The 18,858-nt window shown below is 38.8% G+C and overlaps 1 protein-coding gene across 4 annotated transcripts in view; it reads left to right on the top strand.

Annotated features, from left to right (window-relative positions):
• Nucleotides 1-244: 244 nt before the first annotated feature.
• LOC127364097 (pituitary adenylate cyclase-activating polypeptide type I receptor) overlaps nt 245-18,858 on the top strand; it is a 30,011-nt gene continuing 11,397 nt past the window's right edge. Inside the window, exons 1-10 of one of the 4 annotated variants that reach the window (XM_051401291.1) lie at nt 245-594; nt 713-991; nt 4,756-4,986; nt 9,796-9,892; nt 14,842-14,952; nt 15,066-15,169; nt 15,252-15,349; nt 16,465-16,597; nt 17,936-18,089; nt 18,686-18,746. In XM_051401291.1, the coding sequence (XP_051257251.1) occupies nt 4,945-4,986; nt 9,796-9,892; nt 14,842-14,952; nt 15,066-15,169; nt 15,252-15,349; nt 16,465-16,597; nt 17,936-18,089; nt 18,686-18,746 (800 nt within the window). In that variant the 5' untranslated portion in view covers nt 245-594; nt 713-991; nt 4,756-4,944. The remainder of the gene's footprint in view (nt 595-712; nt 992-4,755; nt 4,987-9,795; nt 9,893-14,841; nt 14,953-15,065; nt 15,170-15,251; nt 15,350-16,464; nt 16,598-17,935; nt 18,090-18,685; nt 18,747-18,858) is intronic. The other 3 variants (XM_051401282.1, XM_051401273.1, XM_051401300.1) reach the window with 3 other exon arrangements.

Here is an 18,858-nt window from a genome sequence, read left to right as displayed (position 1 = left end):
ATCTCTTAGTGATCCTTTTGCATCTCTTTGTAGCTGTTTGAAAGACTAACAATAAATGTTGACAGTTGTTTAATACAGACTCTGTCCACCCCCTGCCTTGATCACAACAATCTCGTTGAGATTTAATTAGAGCAGCTCCTAGTATTCAGACTGAGAAGGTTGTTTGGGTGCAGATATAATGTTGTAATGGGCTTTAGTTGAGCCTTTGTTTTGAGCCCATTGATGGCCTGAGGCGGGTTTTTGGTCGCTGTCCGTGGTTCTGAAAGTAAACAGGAATGCCTGTGGACACAGAGGCCATAACAGATCACTTCCATGGGAATATAGCTGCTTTTTGGACTAACATGCCACAGCAGGATACAGCTTGACTAACCAGCGTTTTTGGATATCTGTAGAGCACATGCGGGAATTCAGATGTTAAACTTTTGACTAAACGTGAGTCACACTCATCATGGGAACCGACTCAGCGCCTCACAAATTGCACCCAGCAGGGAACCGGACCTTGTGCCTTTAGGAGCGCAGGCGCAAATGTCAGACAGTTTTATGGCAGAGTTTTGCTTCTGGAAGTACAACGAATGCGACGCACAGACACATTAGGTGATTTTCCAATCAGTTCAACATCCCAGTGTTGAGAATTGAACAAATCTATCTCTCTCCTCCGGCCACATTTGTAGACTAAACTGTTGTGTCACTTTTGTTTCCTCTGTCTGATGAGGTGCGAATCCCGAAGGAACTGACACCATCCTCCTCCACCTCCTCCTCTTCCACCTCGTTGTGGTGCCGCAGCAGCAGACAACGCGGCGAGTGCGTCCTGCAGCAGCAGCAACAACAGCAGCAGCAACGGCACCTGTCGTTTTCAGGACGAGCTGATACACGATTTAGGAGTAAAAGAAAGGTGTTCTCCGAAACAATTCCCAGCCACCAACACCGCGGGGTTCCGTGAATACCGATGGCTTCATGTGTAGATATTTGCGCCTCTCAAAATTACGCATCGGTAAGTTCCTTTTGACTTGTTTTCCACGCCGAGTGCTGCGCGCTTTTACTCACATCTCTGGCATTTCGCTGCGGCTGATCAATTTAAGAAGCATTTCACCGAACCCGAGGGTAGCCTTGTATGTCGAAAAAAACATAGGCTACTTCTTCTTAAATGACAGCAGGGGGGGGGTGCATTTCGAGTGAGAGTGTTCAGTGAATAAGCGGTGCTTTTTCCTGCTGATGTTTTTTCTTGTGCAAAGCGAAGGTCACCCACATGCATTGGTGAATTAAAGGTTTTACGAATGCGGGAATAAAAGGGAGAGAGGCTTGGATAAATTAACCCATTGATTCTGCATCACCAAGGGAAAAATGATTTGTCCCTGATTGGTTTTAATAAGACAGTTAGCCATTTTTTCTCTCCCTCCGATATGCCCATAACCCGTTTGACATTTTGCTTAAGATTTAAAAAATAAGAAAAGAAGCGGTAGAGAACAGTTGTTTCTGTAATGTATCCTATATATCCTGTATGATAAGGGTACAGGAACATTAGCTGAACATGACAAAGCTGCCAAGAACTAATGATTTTGAATGGCTGCGTTGTAGCACACTGACAGACATGCAGTCCCCTGTCACAGACATTGACAGACTAGTATGTGGGTTAAATGAAAGCGTCCCCCTGTCTTACTGGGGTCGTTTCAAACTGAAAATGAATTATTAATGCACCACGATGTTCACAGGAATTCAACACACATGAGGAGGAAGCTAATGTGTTGAGACAGATCTTTGAAATTCCCATTGCAATCGGAATAAATCATCAGGGAGGGTGCACAGCCCTTTCTCTCTTGTTTTTCTCTGTCTGTATCTGCATCTGTAGATACACACACACACACACACACACACACACACACACACACCTACACACACTCACACACACACACACACACACACACACACACACACACACACACACACACTTGCAGTTGTGGGGTTGATTGACAACCTAGTGGTCCCTGTGCTAATTATAGCCAATGTGGTTCCCAATTCTTCCTTTCAACAGTTAGTTCATTTTCTTTTTAGGGTGTTTCTTGCCAGTTTTGGATCAAGTTCAGTGCCTTACATTTGATTCAACCATGATTTATGACTGGAAATCCTCATGAAAACTGTTCCATCCTGTTCTGTAGTGTGTCTTGTCTTACTGGGATACTTTGAGAAAATACACAGTGCAATCGGTGCTTTCTGTAAACCCTCTATTTTCATAGGTACTGGACTAAACGCAATTTGATTTTTCCTCACTATAAAGCTCCACAGATTTCTAAGTGACTCACATGCATCCAGTGCTGAGCAAAGCAAAGACTCTATTGCTTTCTTGCCCTCAGGATAGTTTGATGTTTAGCCCTTATGCTGTTCCCTGCACCATTGCTTCCTCAACACCAAAGCCATATGGATTTGTTCTAAATACCAAGCTCTGTTTTTTAACTTCATTTAAAGCCTCCAGCAACATGGATGCTGTGACATTTTGGGTTAAGGAGATGGAGAGAAATTGGTCCACGTCTGCCAAGTTGTCATTGTGTTTCTCTCTGCGTCTTTCTTGTGTGTTTTTCTGTTCAAATGTGCATCCCGACAGTTTAGTTTCAGCCCTGCTTGACACATGTTAGCCCTCGTCTATATCTCCAGGTTTTTCCTCTGAGCACGGTCTGTCCTATTACTTGATAAAGCATCTGAGAGATGCTTTAGAGGTAATTGGATTCGGTACTAGAGAGAAGGAACACAGAGCGGAATTTGTCTGTGTGTGTGCCTGAATTAGCTTAGGGTGAAGACGTGTGTGTGCGGTTTCTTTGATTGTATGTGTGTTATGTGTCTCTGCTGGCCAGTGTGCTTTGTGTTTGCAGTGAATCATTGTGTTTTCAGGAAGCTGTGTGGATGAGTAAGACATGAAGGGAGGAGGTTTTTATCTGCACATAAATTGTATTCTCTTAAAAGAAATTTATGCGTTCCTTCCGATTTTTTTTTACCTTCGGTAATCAACTTGTCCTTCATGAATCTATGCCTTTCTTTCAAGTTTCTGCTTTAATTTAAGATTCAGGTGATGACATATCTTCACCAACCAAAATGTTGCCTCTGTGAATTGATCAAGGTTTTTTTTTTATGAGTATGAGATTCTGTTGGGATGAGATATGAAGTGATACATACCCACTGAAGTGGTGTAACATACAGTATATATCAATTTTCTGAAATAAAACTTTATTTATTTAATTAAAATCCAGCTTTTAATCAAATTGTTTGCACTTCTTTTTTTTGTAAGGCTGCAGGCTTTTCTTAATCAATTGATTTGTTTGGTCAATAAAATGTCAGAAAATTGTGAGAAATGCTCACCACAATTTACAAACTCCCAATTTACTGTCATCATGTTGCTTATTTTGTCCGACTACAGCTCCCAACCTACAGATACTCATTTTACTGTTACATAAGCCAATGAAAAGCAGCAATTTCTTACAATTACTTAAACAATTATTTGAAGATCAAAATAGTTGTGTACAGTCTAGACCTGCTTTAAATGAAAAGTGTCTTATTTTGATTTTGTGCAATACAAACAAAAATACAAAACTTAATTGAATTGAAAAATGGACTAATCAGTTAAACAATTGATTGTTTCAGCCCCAGTTTTATTAAATTTACTGTGGCTTCTTTTTCACCAGTTTTACCAGTTTGACATTTCAAAAGCACTCTATTTGAGACATGGTTATTTAAAGGTTAACCATGATCATTAGTGATGCCTGAAAGTAGCAGGGTACCACAATAAATGTACTTATTTATTCACATTGTTGTCCTCAACATGTCTGTAAGGCAAGGCAAGTTTATTTGTATAGCAAATAAGAAGAAAGTGCTGTATATAAGAAATTAAAAGGCCCAAGGCAGAGGACAGAGTAGAATAGAAGATTAAAGATAGAACTCTTCTCTGTTTTTTAAATGACCACTTGAAGTTGAAGAGATTTACTGACAAAATATAAAGTTACAGGTTGTTTTTCGTTCCACAGACGCACTGACTGAAAGCTAGTTGTGTAGTGGGAGAAGCTATTTTGGGTGTTTTTCTCATAGACTATGTTACGTGACTTACAACTGGAGCAATGTTTGGATCAACATACCTCAACCCTCCTAATGAAATATCAGTGCAAAAAAAGAAAATGCACAGCTGGGTCAGGAAAAAAAGCTAAAGATCCAAACCTCTGTACATAAAAGCTAGAAGTTAGCTACAACTCCCATGGTGCATTTGAGCAAGAAACAGTTTAAAGTGGTGTGACAGCGGGTGGAAGCTAAAGATTATGGTGTTGATAAAACTGAAATTAAATGAATTCAGACTTAAATTCTGGATGAGTTCAGCAACTATGACGCCGCGTTTTGTTCTCAACTGCCCCGATGCAGCTGTTTTAATTTCACTACCGCGTCTCTGACTGGTTGATTCTCCATGGCAACGGTTGCGGAGGCTCATGGGTATTAAAGTATTTTGAGCCATCCGCGCAATTTCTTAGAAACAAAGTTTGAAAAGCATGTGACATAATGCAGCAGATTCTTGTTAGCAGCAACAATTATTCTATAATCAAGCTTCCAAAACACATTATAATATCAACTAATTGTAAAGAACTGAAGCTCGGCTTATTGCTTTTCTTATGACTCTTACTAATGGAACAAAATAATAGAGCGAAATAACACAGTGATTACGCTCTGTTGTTATGTTGTTATTGTTTGTTCTATTACAGCCTTTTTCCTCTGTGTGTTGTATTTCAGAGCCCTTGATGCTCAAGTGTGGTGACGCTGAGGGGAGCAATTTCAGTGCATCCCTGTGAACACACACAGCCAGACAGACAGACACACACACACACACACACACACACACACACACACACACACACACACACACACACACAAACACACATATTGTGGAGACTTTTGGATACAAGTGCTTCACAGGAGACAATGAGAGGCTACCTGCTGACTGCCATCTTTCTGCTGCCCTTGGTGAGTAGTTTGTGTGCATGCATCTCTGTACAGTACACATGTGTAGGTGTGTGTGAGCATACAGGAATGCGTAACAGGAATGTTGAAGCATGTATCCATGTACGGGATTGGGGGTGTACATGGGTCTTCGTCATCTTTCTCCTCAGCTTTCAGATTTTGATTTTCATAAGTACACTCTTGAGGGTGTGTTTGTGACAGATGCTGGAAGCATGGAAATATCCATATGCAGCATCAGCACATCAGCATACGTTACAGGTCCTGGATCAGCTGTTTTAAGGCGACTGGTTGCCTGTTAGAACAATAACAGATGGCCCGGCTGACCGAAGAGCTGCCTATCCATCTGCTGTGACTCACTTTTATAAGCGGGTCTCATTGAAATAAAAAGCAGAATGGAAGAGTTGTGCAAGATGTGTGGGAGGAAATATATTCAGCACACTGATGCAGCACAGCAGCAGTTTCCTTGGTGAAGCTACACAGATACAGAGATTGTTTTTTGGTTTATGTGAAAATAAATCATCCTGGGTATCATCCGATATCTAGGATTTTGATGCTTATGTGCTACCATTTTATAATTACCAGTAAAAATAGTAATAGTAGCAGTATTAGGGAGGTTAAAATTAAATCACAATGCCATATTTTCTAACCTTTCAGTTAACACTGCCCCCTAGCATATGTGAAGTGTTTGTCCAGCATCTTTGCACAGTCTCAAGCTGACCTTCTGCGGCTGATGTGGCAGATCAACTGTTGTGATGCACTTACAATATTGCGTGTCAAATGGGTCTGTACAGTGGGCCAGTGGTCTGCGATGTCAAATTGGAGTTTTATTATCTGTGCTGTGCGGTGCTGTGGGGAGCTCCTGAGTTATCTGGTCCTCCAAAATAGCCTTGGGGAGGGAAACGTGGTTCTGCAGCTTCAAAATGGGCGGCTTATCTGGACATACATCTGTCGAAGGGAGAGGAGAGGAGAGGAGAGGAGAGGAGAGGAGAGGAGGGACTGGCGAAGGCGAAAGAGATGCACACTTTCATTGCCCTATGTTGTCATGGTGCCTGTTTGAGGTTAGAGCTTTTAAACCCTCAGCAGTCCTCAGTTAACCTGGGTTGAACCATCTCTTGGTAAACCATTAATAAATTGGTGTGTCAAGTCTTTCCTAATTTTCAGTTTTTACTTGCTAATTTCCAACTAGGGATTTGAGTAAATGTTGCACCATTAAAATCGGAATAATTTGACATTTTGGTAAATATGCTTTTTTGCCTTCTGGCAGAGACTTGGATGACACAATTAATACCACTCTCATATCTGTTAGCCTAGCTTAATGACTAGAAACAGGATCAAACAGCTAGCCTGGCTCTGTCCAAACCTTATATACTCTCAACGGTCCAAATGTAACAAAGTCGGCCTATCAACACCTCTAAAGCTCGCTAATCAAGACGCTATGTATTTTGGTTAGAAAGTAATAATTATAATAACAATTATAACTTTATTTGTATAGCACTTTGCCTAAACAAGATTACAAAGTGCTTGACAAAATAAATGAGATAACAAAACAACAAAATGACAGTTGGCCGCAAATGTGCGGAATTATTTCTTGGTTGAGAACATAAAAAATATGGACGTCGCATCTCCACTTCCTCCCACTGTACAGAAATGAAGTCAAAATATATCACTCTATGACAGAGACTGTGCAGTAGTGATCAGGGTTAGCGCCACGGTATCGAAGTCCCGCCCATACACATGGCAGACTCAATGGCGAGCAGGGCTCAGCTGTCAATCATGATGTGAAACCCCCTTTTCATAGCTTTCATAACACCCTCATAAAACAGCAAACTGTGATTTTTACACTTTAATTTTAAAGTAAACTAATTAAACTAATGAGATATTACGTGTTAATTAGTAAGCTGTCAGATTTTGTTTTGTTGACAGAGCCACCCGTTTCCCTGTTTAGATTCTTAAGCTAAGCTAGGCTAACCTCCAATCATGAGAGTGGTATTGATCTTCTCATCGAACTCTTGGCAACAAAGCCCAAAAGTGCTTTTCTCAAAATGTCAAACTATTCTACTGCTTTAATAAATGTCTCTAGAAGCCAATCCTATGTAAATGAATGTCTTGGTGTTATATGTAGAGAAATGTTGTTTCTAAGTTAGTACTAATCATGCAGTTTAGAATGAGTATAAAAGGTTACACAATCAGATATTTCACAAACTAAAAGTCTATATAGTATAACGTAAGGTAGTCATATGGTCAGATGTTGTTGGCGTAACTTTTTGTAATGCAGTATATCACAATGTTTGTGTGACATGTAATTGATATGTTTCCAGTTTAGTTCATCATTATTAAAATGCATTTGATCTGAACATTCACTTTGTTGGAATAGCTGTTAGATACGCAGTTGCAGTTACTGGCTGCAGACATTTATTAGCAAAGAAATAGCTCTTGTGGCGCAACCTGTTTTAACACATTAACACAAAACACCTCAGCCAGTTTTGAACTTACTAAGAGCTGGTGTAACCCACTCCAGAGGATTGTGTGTGTGTTTGTGTGTTTGCTTGTCTGTTAACTATCCAAATCAATTTCATGATCCTTCAGTGTGGGAGGTGTGTGACAGAGCACAGCAGGAGATGTGAAACGATCATACAGCTAAGAACAACAGCACATACACACTTCTTTACAACAGCTGCTCCCTCTTTAGGAATGTGTGTGTGTTTGTGTGTGGTAGATGGAGGTGTAAATGCAGAATTATAGTAAAATAAAAACCAAATACCAATCCAGCACAGTATCATGCCCTGCTATCCAGGATTTTATATAAATAAATTAATGAATAACACATTTAAATCTGTCATCTTACATGCCTGTTTGCACTCATGCCAAACAGATATTAGTCATCTGCATCCAATTATTTCTCATTTCTGGGAAGCCTTGCCCACAACATGTATTGGCTCCTAGCTGGTTACCTGCTGCTTAGCAACATGGATGCGTGCTACGGATGAGGTCTTCCTTTCATACAGAGCCAGTGTCGGTTTTGATATCAAACACTATTGACAACATGAAAAAGTTCTTTAATATATTTTTGTTTTGTTTTTTGTTTAGGTGAAAAATGGAAAACCCTGTAGAATTGCACTCAAAACTAGATGGAAGATTGTTCCAATGATGTTTCACATAATTCATGCAGTGTTTTAAAATTCTGCCCACGTGGAGCACGATAAAGAAAGGAAGTGAATCCTAGGATGTCTTCACAGTCGGTTGATGCCCTATCTTATCTAGGCAGCGAGGCCTGACGTGAATTCATATCGGAGGACAGAGGTAGAGTGATGAGTCAGCCATGGCTCAGAGGGCTAGGACATATTACACCTATCATTTCACAGTGAGAGAGAAGGAAGGGGTGCAAGAAAGCTAAGGGTGCAAAGCAGAGATTGGCCTTAAGAGAGTGAGGGGAGAGTTATAGAGACATACAGTAACTACAGTACTACCTCTGGGTAAAGTTTCCCTGCCTGCACTTTGGAACCAGACTTTAGTTACTCCACTATGTTCTCTTCCTCGGCCGCTTATAGTTGCAGTGAAATGGCATTTAGAGCATCTTTAGCTTTAGTACTTGACGTATTTCCAAGTGAGGCGGAATATGGAGGTGGGATACAAATTTAAAAGGGATCAGAAGAAATTGCTCAGGGATTTGATTTAATTGCTCAAAAGTTGATGTGAAGTTCTGGAGAACCACACTTTAGAGCCTCCACTTACAACTACCTCATCCACCGCCTTGTTAAATCAGGACACGCAGAACAAGAAAGATAAAATTAAAAGTTAAAAAAATAACTTTCTGCCAATATAATGACGCAGACACCTTCGACCCATGATATTGCTTTGCATTGCTACTGCAACCCACAATCTAGAGGATGAGTCATCAAAAATATTTTAACATTTTACAGGAAGAGAAAAAAAAAGAATTTAGTATTAAAAAAGACGGCTATTTGACCAATATTTGACACATGCAAACAGATAGTAACAATTCTTTCAGAGACAAGAAATACAGTGCATTCATTTTATTTTACCCAATGCATTGACATATTATAGCTCTATAAAGTTATGTTATGATATAAATGTGTTAGCAAACAGTTTCTGATTTACATATAGACACATTAGCATTTGTCATATTTCTGGCCACCTGAGAAACATTCACCTCCTTTTAATTACCAGTGTGTAACATTTTGGAGGATTGGCAGAAATGGAACGTGTATTATCATCTGAAAATAAGAGTCATTGTGTTTTCATTACCTTAGAGTGAGTTTAAGGAGTCTGCCATGTTGAATAGGTCGTTTTTCAGGAGTTTCGTGGTCACTGTAGTTTCTCAGCCCGTTCTCATTCCCAGGTTGTCAAATACACATGCGAGCAGTGTTCAGTTAGTTGCAACCTGTAACTTCACCACTAGATGCCACTAAATCCTACACACTTCCCCTTTAACTGTTTTGGTCTCCACCAGCTCCTGAGGGAAATACTTGTCTCTTTGCTAAATTTTCCACTATGTTCAGCTGGAAATGAAGCCGAGCACAGTGAGTTGCCGGCTGTGGAACCCATTTGAAGTTTTATTGGCCACTGTAACTACCAGACATCACCTTTTTCCAACAAAGCTCTGCCCACTTCAAATCAATGAGAACACAAATAAAAATATATTTTAACCAGTATCATGGCAGATATTACATGTGTTGTACCCCCTTGGCATGAGCAAGAAGCTGGTTAAGAAAAAGTCCTTCAACACTCTTCTCTATGGTACAGTGTATCAGTATGGTCATTTTGTATTTTGTTTTTGTTTATTTACTCCAGGTGGCCTCAGAGTCCGAGCACTGTATAATCAAGCGTGAACATGAGATATGCATGGAGAGGATCATGCTGCACAACCCCAGCGATGACCTTGAATTAGGTAAGTGAGGATGTGTGAGTGTGTGAGTATGGGTATGCATGTGTGTGTCTGTTCCCGCATCCTTCTGTGTGCATAATTTGGCATGAAGCCACCGGTTTTAATGCCTCTGCTGTGATTGAATGGTTTACGTCTTTGGTTCTTCAGAAAATACAGAACTGCTGATGAAAGTCATGTATCTCCTAAAAAAAACTAACTTTCCGGGAACAGATACAAAAAAAACAAAAACAGGCTTGTTTTTATACTCACCGATCTGGCATTTTTCAGTTTATACAATCAGTTTTGAAAACGTCATAGAGGGATGTAAGAATGAATGATGAGTGCAGTTTTATTACAAATACATCTCCCTGAAAGGCAGCTCGCTATACAGCACAAATAATCATCCGGTGATATATACAGTTCACAAACCAAATGTCTGCCTGTAATGTCACACTGAGCTGCTTTCACATTTTTCCCACATGTCCTTTTTCCAAAAACACAGGAAGCTTGGTATGTGAGTCCTGGAAGCAATTATTTTCTTGGCTACGGACTGTGGGTTTTCATTAGCAACTGCTGCAGGCCTCCCGCTGCTCAAAAGTTGTCCAACAGACTGCATCTCCCAGACTGCACTGTGACTCACGGCTTCGCTGACAGCCACCGGGTCCTTGAAAAAAACATGAAACATAAAAGATTTAGAGTGTAAGATAACAAGTTTAATGAGGAGGAGAGCTGTAAGTTCAGCTCGTATTTCATCCGTACATCTTGAAGGTCGGGTTGCTGCTAGATTTAAAGAGCACATGCGGTTTTCTTTGTAAGTTTTGTATTTTTAAATCTTTATTTACAACGTCTCATGCTCAGATGAAGGTTAGACCACAGGTTTCATTTATAAATGAGAATTTGTTCACCCTTTTCACCCCTATAGTTCAAAATCAAGCAGTCTCTTATTCTCTCTGCATTGAGCTATCCATTTTCAAACCATGTAGTCACACGTGTTGACCTTCCTCGACCCTTTAACTGATCCTTGCTTCCGTCTGTCCCTTTCAAAAGGAACCATTCTGTGTTTCTGCTGACAGCAAATCGTTGCAGAGGAAATAAAAAAGCCTGGTTTGCAGAAATCTGACTTGGGGCTTTAGAAAAAGTAAAAAAGGGGAAAAAGAAAAATGAGAACAGGGAACCAATAAGTAAAAAGGAAAGGAGATATGTGGTGGTCTGTTCTTTTTTCTGATTTATTAAGATCCATTTCTAAAAGCATATTTCATGATTTATTTGTTATTATATTTTTAATTGAGGTACTCTGGCCTCAGTTTAGACTGCAGGCCGTGTGAAATTGCTACATAATGATTTGCTGTCTGGTGCAATAATCACCGTCAAGCTGAATTTAGCCAGTGCAAAATGAATAGTTAACATTAATTAGCCTGCACAGTGTTTATTATTTCAGAACTACATCATCTTCATTCAACAGTTTATCTAAAGCTGAATGAGAATGAATTTTATTGAATTTAGTGACATTTTAAATGAATTTGGACACCTAAACACAACGAAGTACAATTATACACCCTTGTAGAGTGTTTTAAATTTAGAAAACTAATTTGTTTGTTGATACATTAATTGACAGAAAGTTTATCTGCAGCTATTTGTCATTTTTCAAGCAAATCTCTAGTTTTTACAATGTGACAATCTGATGCTTTTCCCTGTTTTATATTATTGAGAATAGTTGTTCCACTATTTTCATTTCATCATCGTCCACATTTTGTAGACCAAACAATTAATCAATTAATCAAATAAAGAGTCAGAAGACAGAGTAATGAAAATAGTTTCAGCCCTATAAATTTGTTTGACATGTTTGTCCTCTTTTAGCCATATAACATTCTCAAAAGAGCAATGGATCACACTTAGATCTCTCCAAGAGCTTCATGACATATTTTTCCTTTCATACCAGTGTTTAAAGTTTAATAAGAAATGATGAATGAATGCTTTTGGCTGAGTATGCCACTACAGTCGCACCCCATGACTCAGAAGACAAAAAACAAATCTCACCCAGTTGTTCAATAAGATCAGATTTAATAAGAAAAAATGTATGTCAGTGTGTGTTCACGTACTCTATACTATGCATGTGCAGTATATGTGTGGATACTATGCAGCCTAGTGAAGATTCAGTAAACTGTGGGATTTTGTGTGAGCTAGCCAGTGATGCAGACAGAGTGCTTTATTAAGCCGGTTACCTCTGTAGCTCAGTGCGGCTCATTTGGCTCAGATTTGCCCTTTAAAAGGTAATTGGCTTCGTGTCCGGCTCACCAGACAGAACCAAAACAGATTAGAGAGCCAAACAGAATAGAGAAAGGTCTGCACACACACACACACACACACACACACACACACACACACACACACACACACACACACACACGTCCAGGAACACACACAGATGCATCCACAAAAACACATTCAAAATGCATGCGAGCGAACGCACATACAATCAGATTGTACCTGCCTCTGCAGCACTATAAAACCACCCAAGCATAAACAACGTGGTAAACCTAGAGAGATGCAGAAAGAGAAAGGGGAGGTGCTAAATATAAAGGACATGGAAGCAGAAAGAAAGAGAGGCCCGAGAAATCGAAGCAGTACTGGGAGCAGTACTGAAAATACAGGATGTGTGATTTTATAGTGAGCATGAGTCAGGTAATGAGTGAGGCAGATGAATGGAAGGAGATCAAAACAAAAGAAAAACAGAAGATGGAACTGGGTTAAGTAAGATTTAATTTCTGCTTGTTTGTGATACCAGATGGGTAGATAGTATCAGATTAAATTGACAAAAACATGGATGAAATCGACCGTCAGATGCACTGCAGTGATTTGCTAAACCCTCAAGTAATTGTCAAACACACCAGCCCTGCAATAAATCCTACATCCATGAACGTTATGTTCAGTTTCTGTTACAGAGAGGTTTTGAATCAACTTGATTATCATTTTGGAGGTTTGGTCATGTAAAATCAAAAACAGGGTAAACCAATAAGTTCACATAAGTAAATGTCGGTAGTTTTATTTTAGTTCCAGTCTGTTAAACAGGATCAGCCATACTCTGTCTACAGTGGGTTTTTTTTTTTCCATTGTTGGTGTGATCTGGTTGTGGTGTTGTTGGGGATATGGGATAGATCAGCTGCTGAATCAGAGAGAGCAGCAACATGTTTGCCTCATTAGGTCTTTTTTCTATTGATGTGAATTAATGCCACCTTCACCGAAGAAGAACAGTACACATAAATTAAAGCGGCATAATTCTATCTCTAATATTGTTGTTATAACAATGTTTCAAATGACAATGTGAAAGCTTGTGATGAACCTATAGAAATGTATCACTTAAATCTGCAGTTCCTCTCAGCTTTATGGAGCTATATAGTGAGTTTCAGCTCATTGTTTAGCAGTCTGGCCCACAACTTTTCTGTTTGGTTCGGTCTCAGTGCTCTTATAGAGTCGTTTTCCGCTGCAGCAGATAGGGGCTTCTAAAAAGACATGTGCCCCTTACTTTTATAGCTTTCTTCTTATTGTAAAACAGAAAGTGCTTTTTGAAACTTTTTTGCCCTTGCTTTTGTTTCTCAGGCTTCAACACAGGCTGCTGGGTGCAACTTAAAAGCAATCTCTGCAGACCTTACTCAAGGCTGAAAAAGGCACTAACAACTTCGGGGCAAACTCACAAAAGAATTATGCTACTTTTGCGGCTGCTAAACTTTCACAAATAAGACAAAAAAATCATGCTCCTCTTACTGCGCTGCCAAGAAAATAGCGTCTCGGTGCTCCAGTACTTTTTGGAACATTTATGCACATTTATGAGGGGTGCCATGCCCTGACATGATTCCAGTGATGATGACAGCAGTGACTGTAGCCTGGTGAAGAAATCACAGTAATCATCAATAATATATGCACAGATGGCACAGACACCACAAACCTGATATTCACTATGAGGGAATGAAACTGGAAAACAACATAAAACCTATTGCTGTGAGAAATGGAAACAACGGTTACGCGCTGGAGAGGAAACAGCTCTCCATGTGCCCAGAGGCATGAGGGAGAGTGCACAGTTAAAGTGCCCCAAATAACAACGACTGTGACAAAACACACCACAAAGCTTGTGTCATAGTAAAACGAGAGACATCCCACAGACAGAAATGAATGAAAGAGCAGGGCAGATAATATATAATCAGAATATATATATATATATATATATATATATATATATATATAATAAGTTCTCTTTCAAATCAAACATTTTAGAATATGAGTGGAAAGTATTTTTCTTGCAACTAAATTTATAACTTATAACTTCATCAGGCCCCTCACACTTTTGAAACCAAACCTCCACCAAACAACAGACAGGCACAGTTAGCGAATAGATGGTGAACATAGTGGAAAAATCTAGCAGCTAAAGAGCCAGATATTTCTGTCAGGATGTGGACAATGGACTCCAAATTAATGATAGTGTTTCTCTGTAACTGCTTGATGTATAAATAAGCAGCTGTTTGCAAGTTCACCATACAATAAATCTTAAAAGGTCATATTATGTCAGTGCTGTGTTCACAACCTTCTTCCAAAAGTAGCCAAACAAAATCCGTTATTAAGTTAAAGGAAGAACTGTTCAAGTAGAAAATACACTGCATTTTCATCACATGGTTGTCAGGTTTTCTAGCTGAAATTTAAAGTGTTAATATGATCTGACTGAGATAGGTCAAGAGATGTAATAAGACTTGCAAGCTGCTTCCATGTTAGCAATAGTTTTGGGTGTCAAGAAAATGCTGGATATCACTGGAAATTAAACTCTATTACCTCCAATTCAATTACGTTAACTTGAATTTAATTCAGTTCAATTAAGTTCAATTAGTGTCAGTTTCATTTCATCACTTTTATAACAGCAGTAATGCTGATAGGAGCTTTACCCTGACCTCATTGTGTTTCTCTTTCTCTTGTTCTCTGCTCCTCAGTGTGTCCGTGGCTGTGGGATAACCTGACCTGCTGGCAGGCGGCCAATGTTGGTGAAGTTGTGGTAGTCAACTGTCCAGAGCTCTTTCATGACTTTATGGGCCCTGACGATGGTGATTAGCTGTGTCTCTCATTTGATTTGATCTCATTTGTATTTTAAAAATTCCTTTTATTCAGCTCAGTTCATCCCAACTCAGTGCAGGCATGTTTTTTTTTTTACTTTCAGAGATGGGAAAGGTCAGTCGTAACTGTACGGAGGATGGCTGGTCTGAACCGTTCCCTCATTATGTGGACGTCTGCTTATTCTATGACAATACCACTAAACCACTTGTATGACCTCTTTTACCTTATCTAAAATTCCTATTACATTTACCAAAGACACACATGACTAACCCTCTGTCTCCAACATTAGGACATGTACTACGCCTCAGTCAAGGCTCTGTACACAGTTGGCTACAGCACATCGCTGGTGTCTCTGACTACAGCCATGGTCATTCTTTGCAGATTCAGGTGAGCGTTACAATCTGACCTCCAAAGTCCTGGAGGAGCATAACTGGTCAAAGATAAGAAAATTATTTTCTATCTGTCTATCTCTGAATTTCCTTTAAACATTTGCATGCTGTCAGACAAAAGTCACATTTAGCCAGAATGGAAAGAAAAGCATTAGGAGTGAAAAGGTCCATTAAAATTAGCATGTTTTAATCAGTACATTTAATTACAGTACTGAGGCATCAAAAGTCATATCATGATAATTAATCGTCAACATTTTTCAAGCAAAGCAAACATCACCTACTTCCTTTCAAAGTATTTGCTGCCTTTCTTTGTCTTGAGTGATAGTGAACTAAATATCTTTTGGTTGTTGTTTGGACAAAATAAGCTAATTGAAAATGTCACTTTGGACTCTGGGATGTTTTCCATCAGTAAGTTAGTTGCAGCCCTACTGACATTCTCCTCTATCCATATACACATACAGATGTTTGCTGTGTGTTGAAAACCTCTGGATATATACAGTCATAACCCAAACAATTTGAATCTGTGATTATTCTTTTTCTATAGGTCCTTCTATTTAGCATGTATAATAATATTTAAATATTTAATAAAGGGTTTATAATACACTATAATGTATTCTGTGGGTAGACAATAAGTGAAGCTGGTGTATGTACTGATAATGAATGACAATAGAGTAAAACACAGTAACAATATTATCATACTATCATTAATCATAGTTAATTGTTGACAAATACTGTGCATTAATAAACAATTACAGATTTAAGTGTTTGTAAGTGCACTATAGTGTGTACAACAACATTATAGTGTTTAATAAACCATTTATTAAATGTTTATGCACTGCTAATAAATGCTAATGCATTTTTCAGTCTCTCTTGTAAGTTAGAAAAGAATTATTAATCATGCTGTAACAACTACAAAACAAAACTGACATGGAACCAATATCGATTTTTGTTAATATCCTTCGTACGTAATAATGGTCTTAAAAAGTCTTACATTTTATCTCTTCAACAATCCTAAAACCCTGGGTTAGACACATCTGCATTAATTAGTTTTCTTATAATTAACTTACAAGAGTGAAAACAAGATGAGATGTGATTTCTCTGTCTTCTCTCCAGGAAGCTCCACTGCACCAGGAACTTCATTCACATGAACCTGTTTGTGTCTTTCATCCTGAGAGCCATCTCAGTCTTCATCAAAGATGGCGTGCTGTATGCTCAGGAGGACAGCGACCACTGCTTCGTACACACAGTCAGTAACAACAACAATGTGGCCATGTTCTGTACAAAAATACACACATTATCTGTGGCTGATAAACGACAGGAAAGAGGAAAGAAAACAACCATGACTGCTTGTTTGGTTATTAATTAGTGGAAAAATAAATGGGTTATTTTAAATTCACAAGGCTAATGATTTCATTAATTCAAATTTGAAGCAGATAATTGCAAAATGAGGCCTTTATTAATCTAATTGATCCCCACTCTGCCAAAAAATAATCACTGGCAGGTTTTGAATCAGTACAAGAACTTTGTAGAGTGTATTGGCAGTAGCTAAATGTTTTCAAGATTATTGGAGAGCTTTATTAAAGGATTTCATCGAAGTGCAGCCACGCGTTTTCTAAAGGAAAGCATGTGTATAAAATATGATCGGGCCTGTTCTGTCTGAGATACAAAGACAGAGGGCTTGAAACACTTCTCCTTCAGTCTTTCCCATTTAATATGCACCTTTGAAGGAACCTCAATCACATGCAAATTTTACATAAAGCAAACACGCTATTAGATGACTAATACTCCCTGATTACAAATGCAGAACAAGCTCTTAGCCTTTGTCTGGTAACAACACATTGCTCACTCTTGTTAAGCAGGCATGATAAATAAACCTAATTAGGTACGCTAATGGCTTCAGCAAGGCCAGTGGAAATCTTCTACTAGAGTCTCATTAACATATCAATGGGTACTTTGCCCTTTTTGTCAAACAAACTGCTTTACCGTTGTTGCTATGGCAATCACAGGTCACCATCATGGCGTCGTAGTAGCGGGAATCAGATCAGTGCTGTAATTGGTTGACCCCACTCAGAATATGGACCCTTTAATTAACATGATGTCATTAGATTACCTTCCACCTGACTTGTAGGTGGGTCCCTACCGCCGGCTGTGGAAACATTTTTAGTCCACACATCGGTGCCAAATGCAGCATTTTTAGGGTAATTGCAGTGTGTTGCAACCCTGTCGCCACAGTGACAACGATCTCTGTTCACACTGTGATTTACAGGAAAGGGTATGTTTTTATTTGGTCACTCTGACATCTTTTGTCTTGAGCTTTTCAAAAAAACAGCCGACCATTAAACATTCATTTTACATTTTGAATCTACAACAAAATGCTTTTAGTGTACTTAAAATTGCTGATACTGTTTACACTTTTAAGGAATTGGCACTTGCTTCTAATTGAGATGATAAGAAATACAAAGTTCTTCAAATACCCTTAGAAGGATTGTCCAACATCAGCAATCCAGATGTGAAATCACTGATAAACTAGAGTTCCAATTGTTTTTTGCCCTACTAATGCACCTCCCTGTGTTTCCCCGTGCAGGTGGCGTGTAAAGCTGTGATGGTTTTCTTCCATTACTGCGTCATGTCCAACTATTTCTGGCTCTTCATTGAAGGTCTGTATCTCTTCACTCTGCTGGTGGAGACTTTCTTTCCTGAGAGACGCTACTTCTACTGGTACACCATTGTAGGATGGGGTGAGTATATATTCCTAAACGATTACTATTAACGCCGGAATTATTAATGCAACTTCTCTTTCTGTTCATGCTGTGAATTCAACCATATAATACATAATTTCAACTTTCAAAAGTCAGAATGATTAAGATTTTACTCTCATATTTGTTTCATGTTTAGAGTTTCGAGAGAATAGAGATAGGGCGATGAGATACAGTGTTACCTACACAGTATGTCTTTATCCTGGAGGTCTTGTTAAATTTGTTTATTTGCCAAGGCGCATGAGATTTCAGCCAAACTTGCCGATAAATGTTTTTTTAGATACACAATAAAACAGTAGCATTTTAACATTGTTTCTCTGCTAATTATGAAAAAAGCATGTAATAGTTACCTCTTTTATCTGATATTTATATAGATAAATACAGTATAAACCAGCTTACAACCACAAAAATACAAACCTGTTGTTACACTATATGTTGGTGTTTCTAAAAGCATGATTATTGGACTAATTCCTTTAAAAGAAATAGTGTAATTAACCACATCTATGACATGATACGTTTTAATAATTGTACTGTATTTTTATCCAGTATTTTAGTATTAATGATTACTGTTATTACAGGAACTCCCACCATTTGCGTCACTGTCTGGGCGGTTCTGAGGCTCCACTTTCATGACACTGGGTATAACTCTTCTTCCAACTTTAGATTTAGATGAGACCTAAAGGGAAATTACTCCCTTCATTGTTGACACCATTGATAATTGGTATTTATGCTGACAGTGTTTTTAAAAAAG

The sequence above is a fragment of the Dicentrarchus labrax genome, unplaced genomic scaffold (assembly GCF_905237075.1).
Source record: "Dicentrarchus labrax unplaced genomic scaffold, dlabrax2021, whole genome shotgun sequence".
Classification (NCBI taxonomy): Eukaryota; Metazoa; Chordata; class Actinopteri; family Moronidae; genus Dicentrarchus; species Dicentrarchus labrax.
The sequence above is the reverse complement of the archived record's forward strand: the minus strand, read 5'-3'. Positions and strand labels throughout refer to the sequence as shown.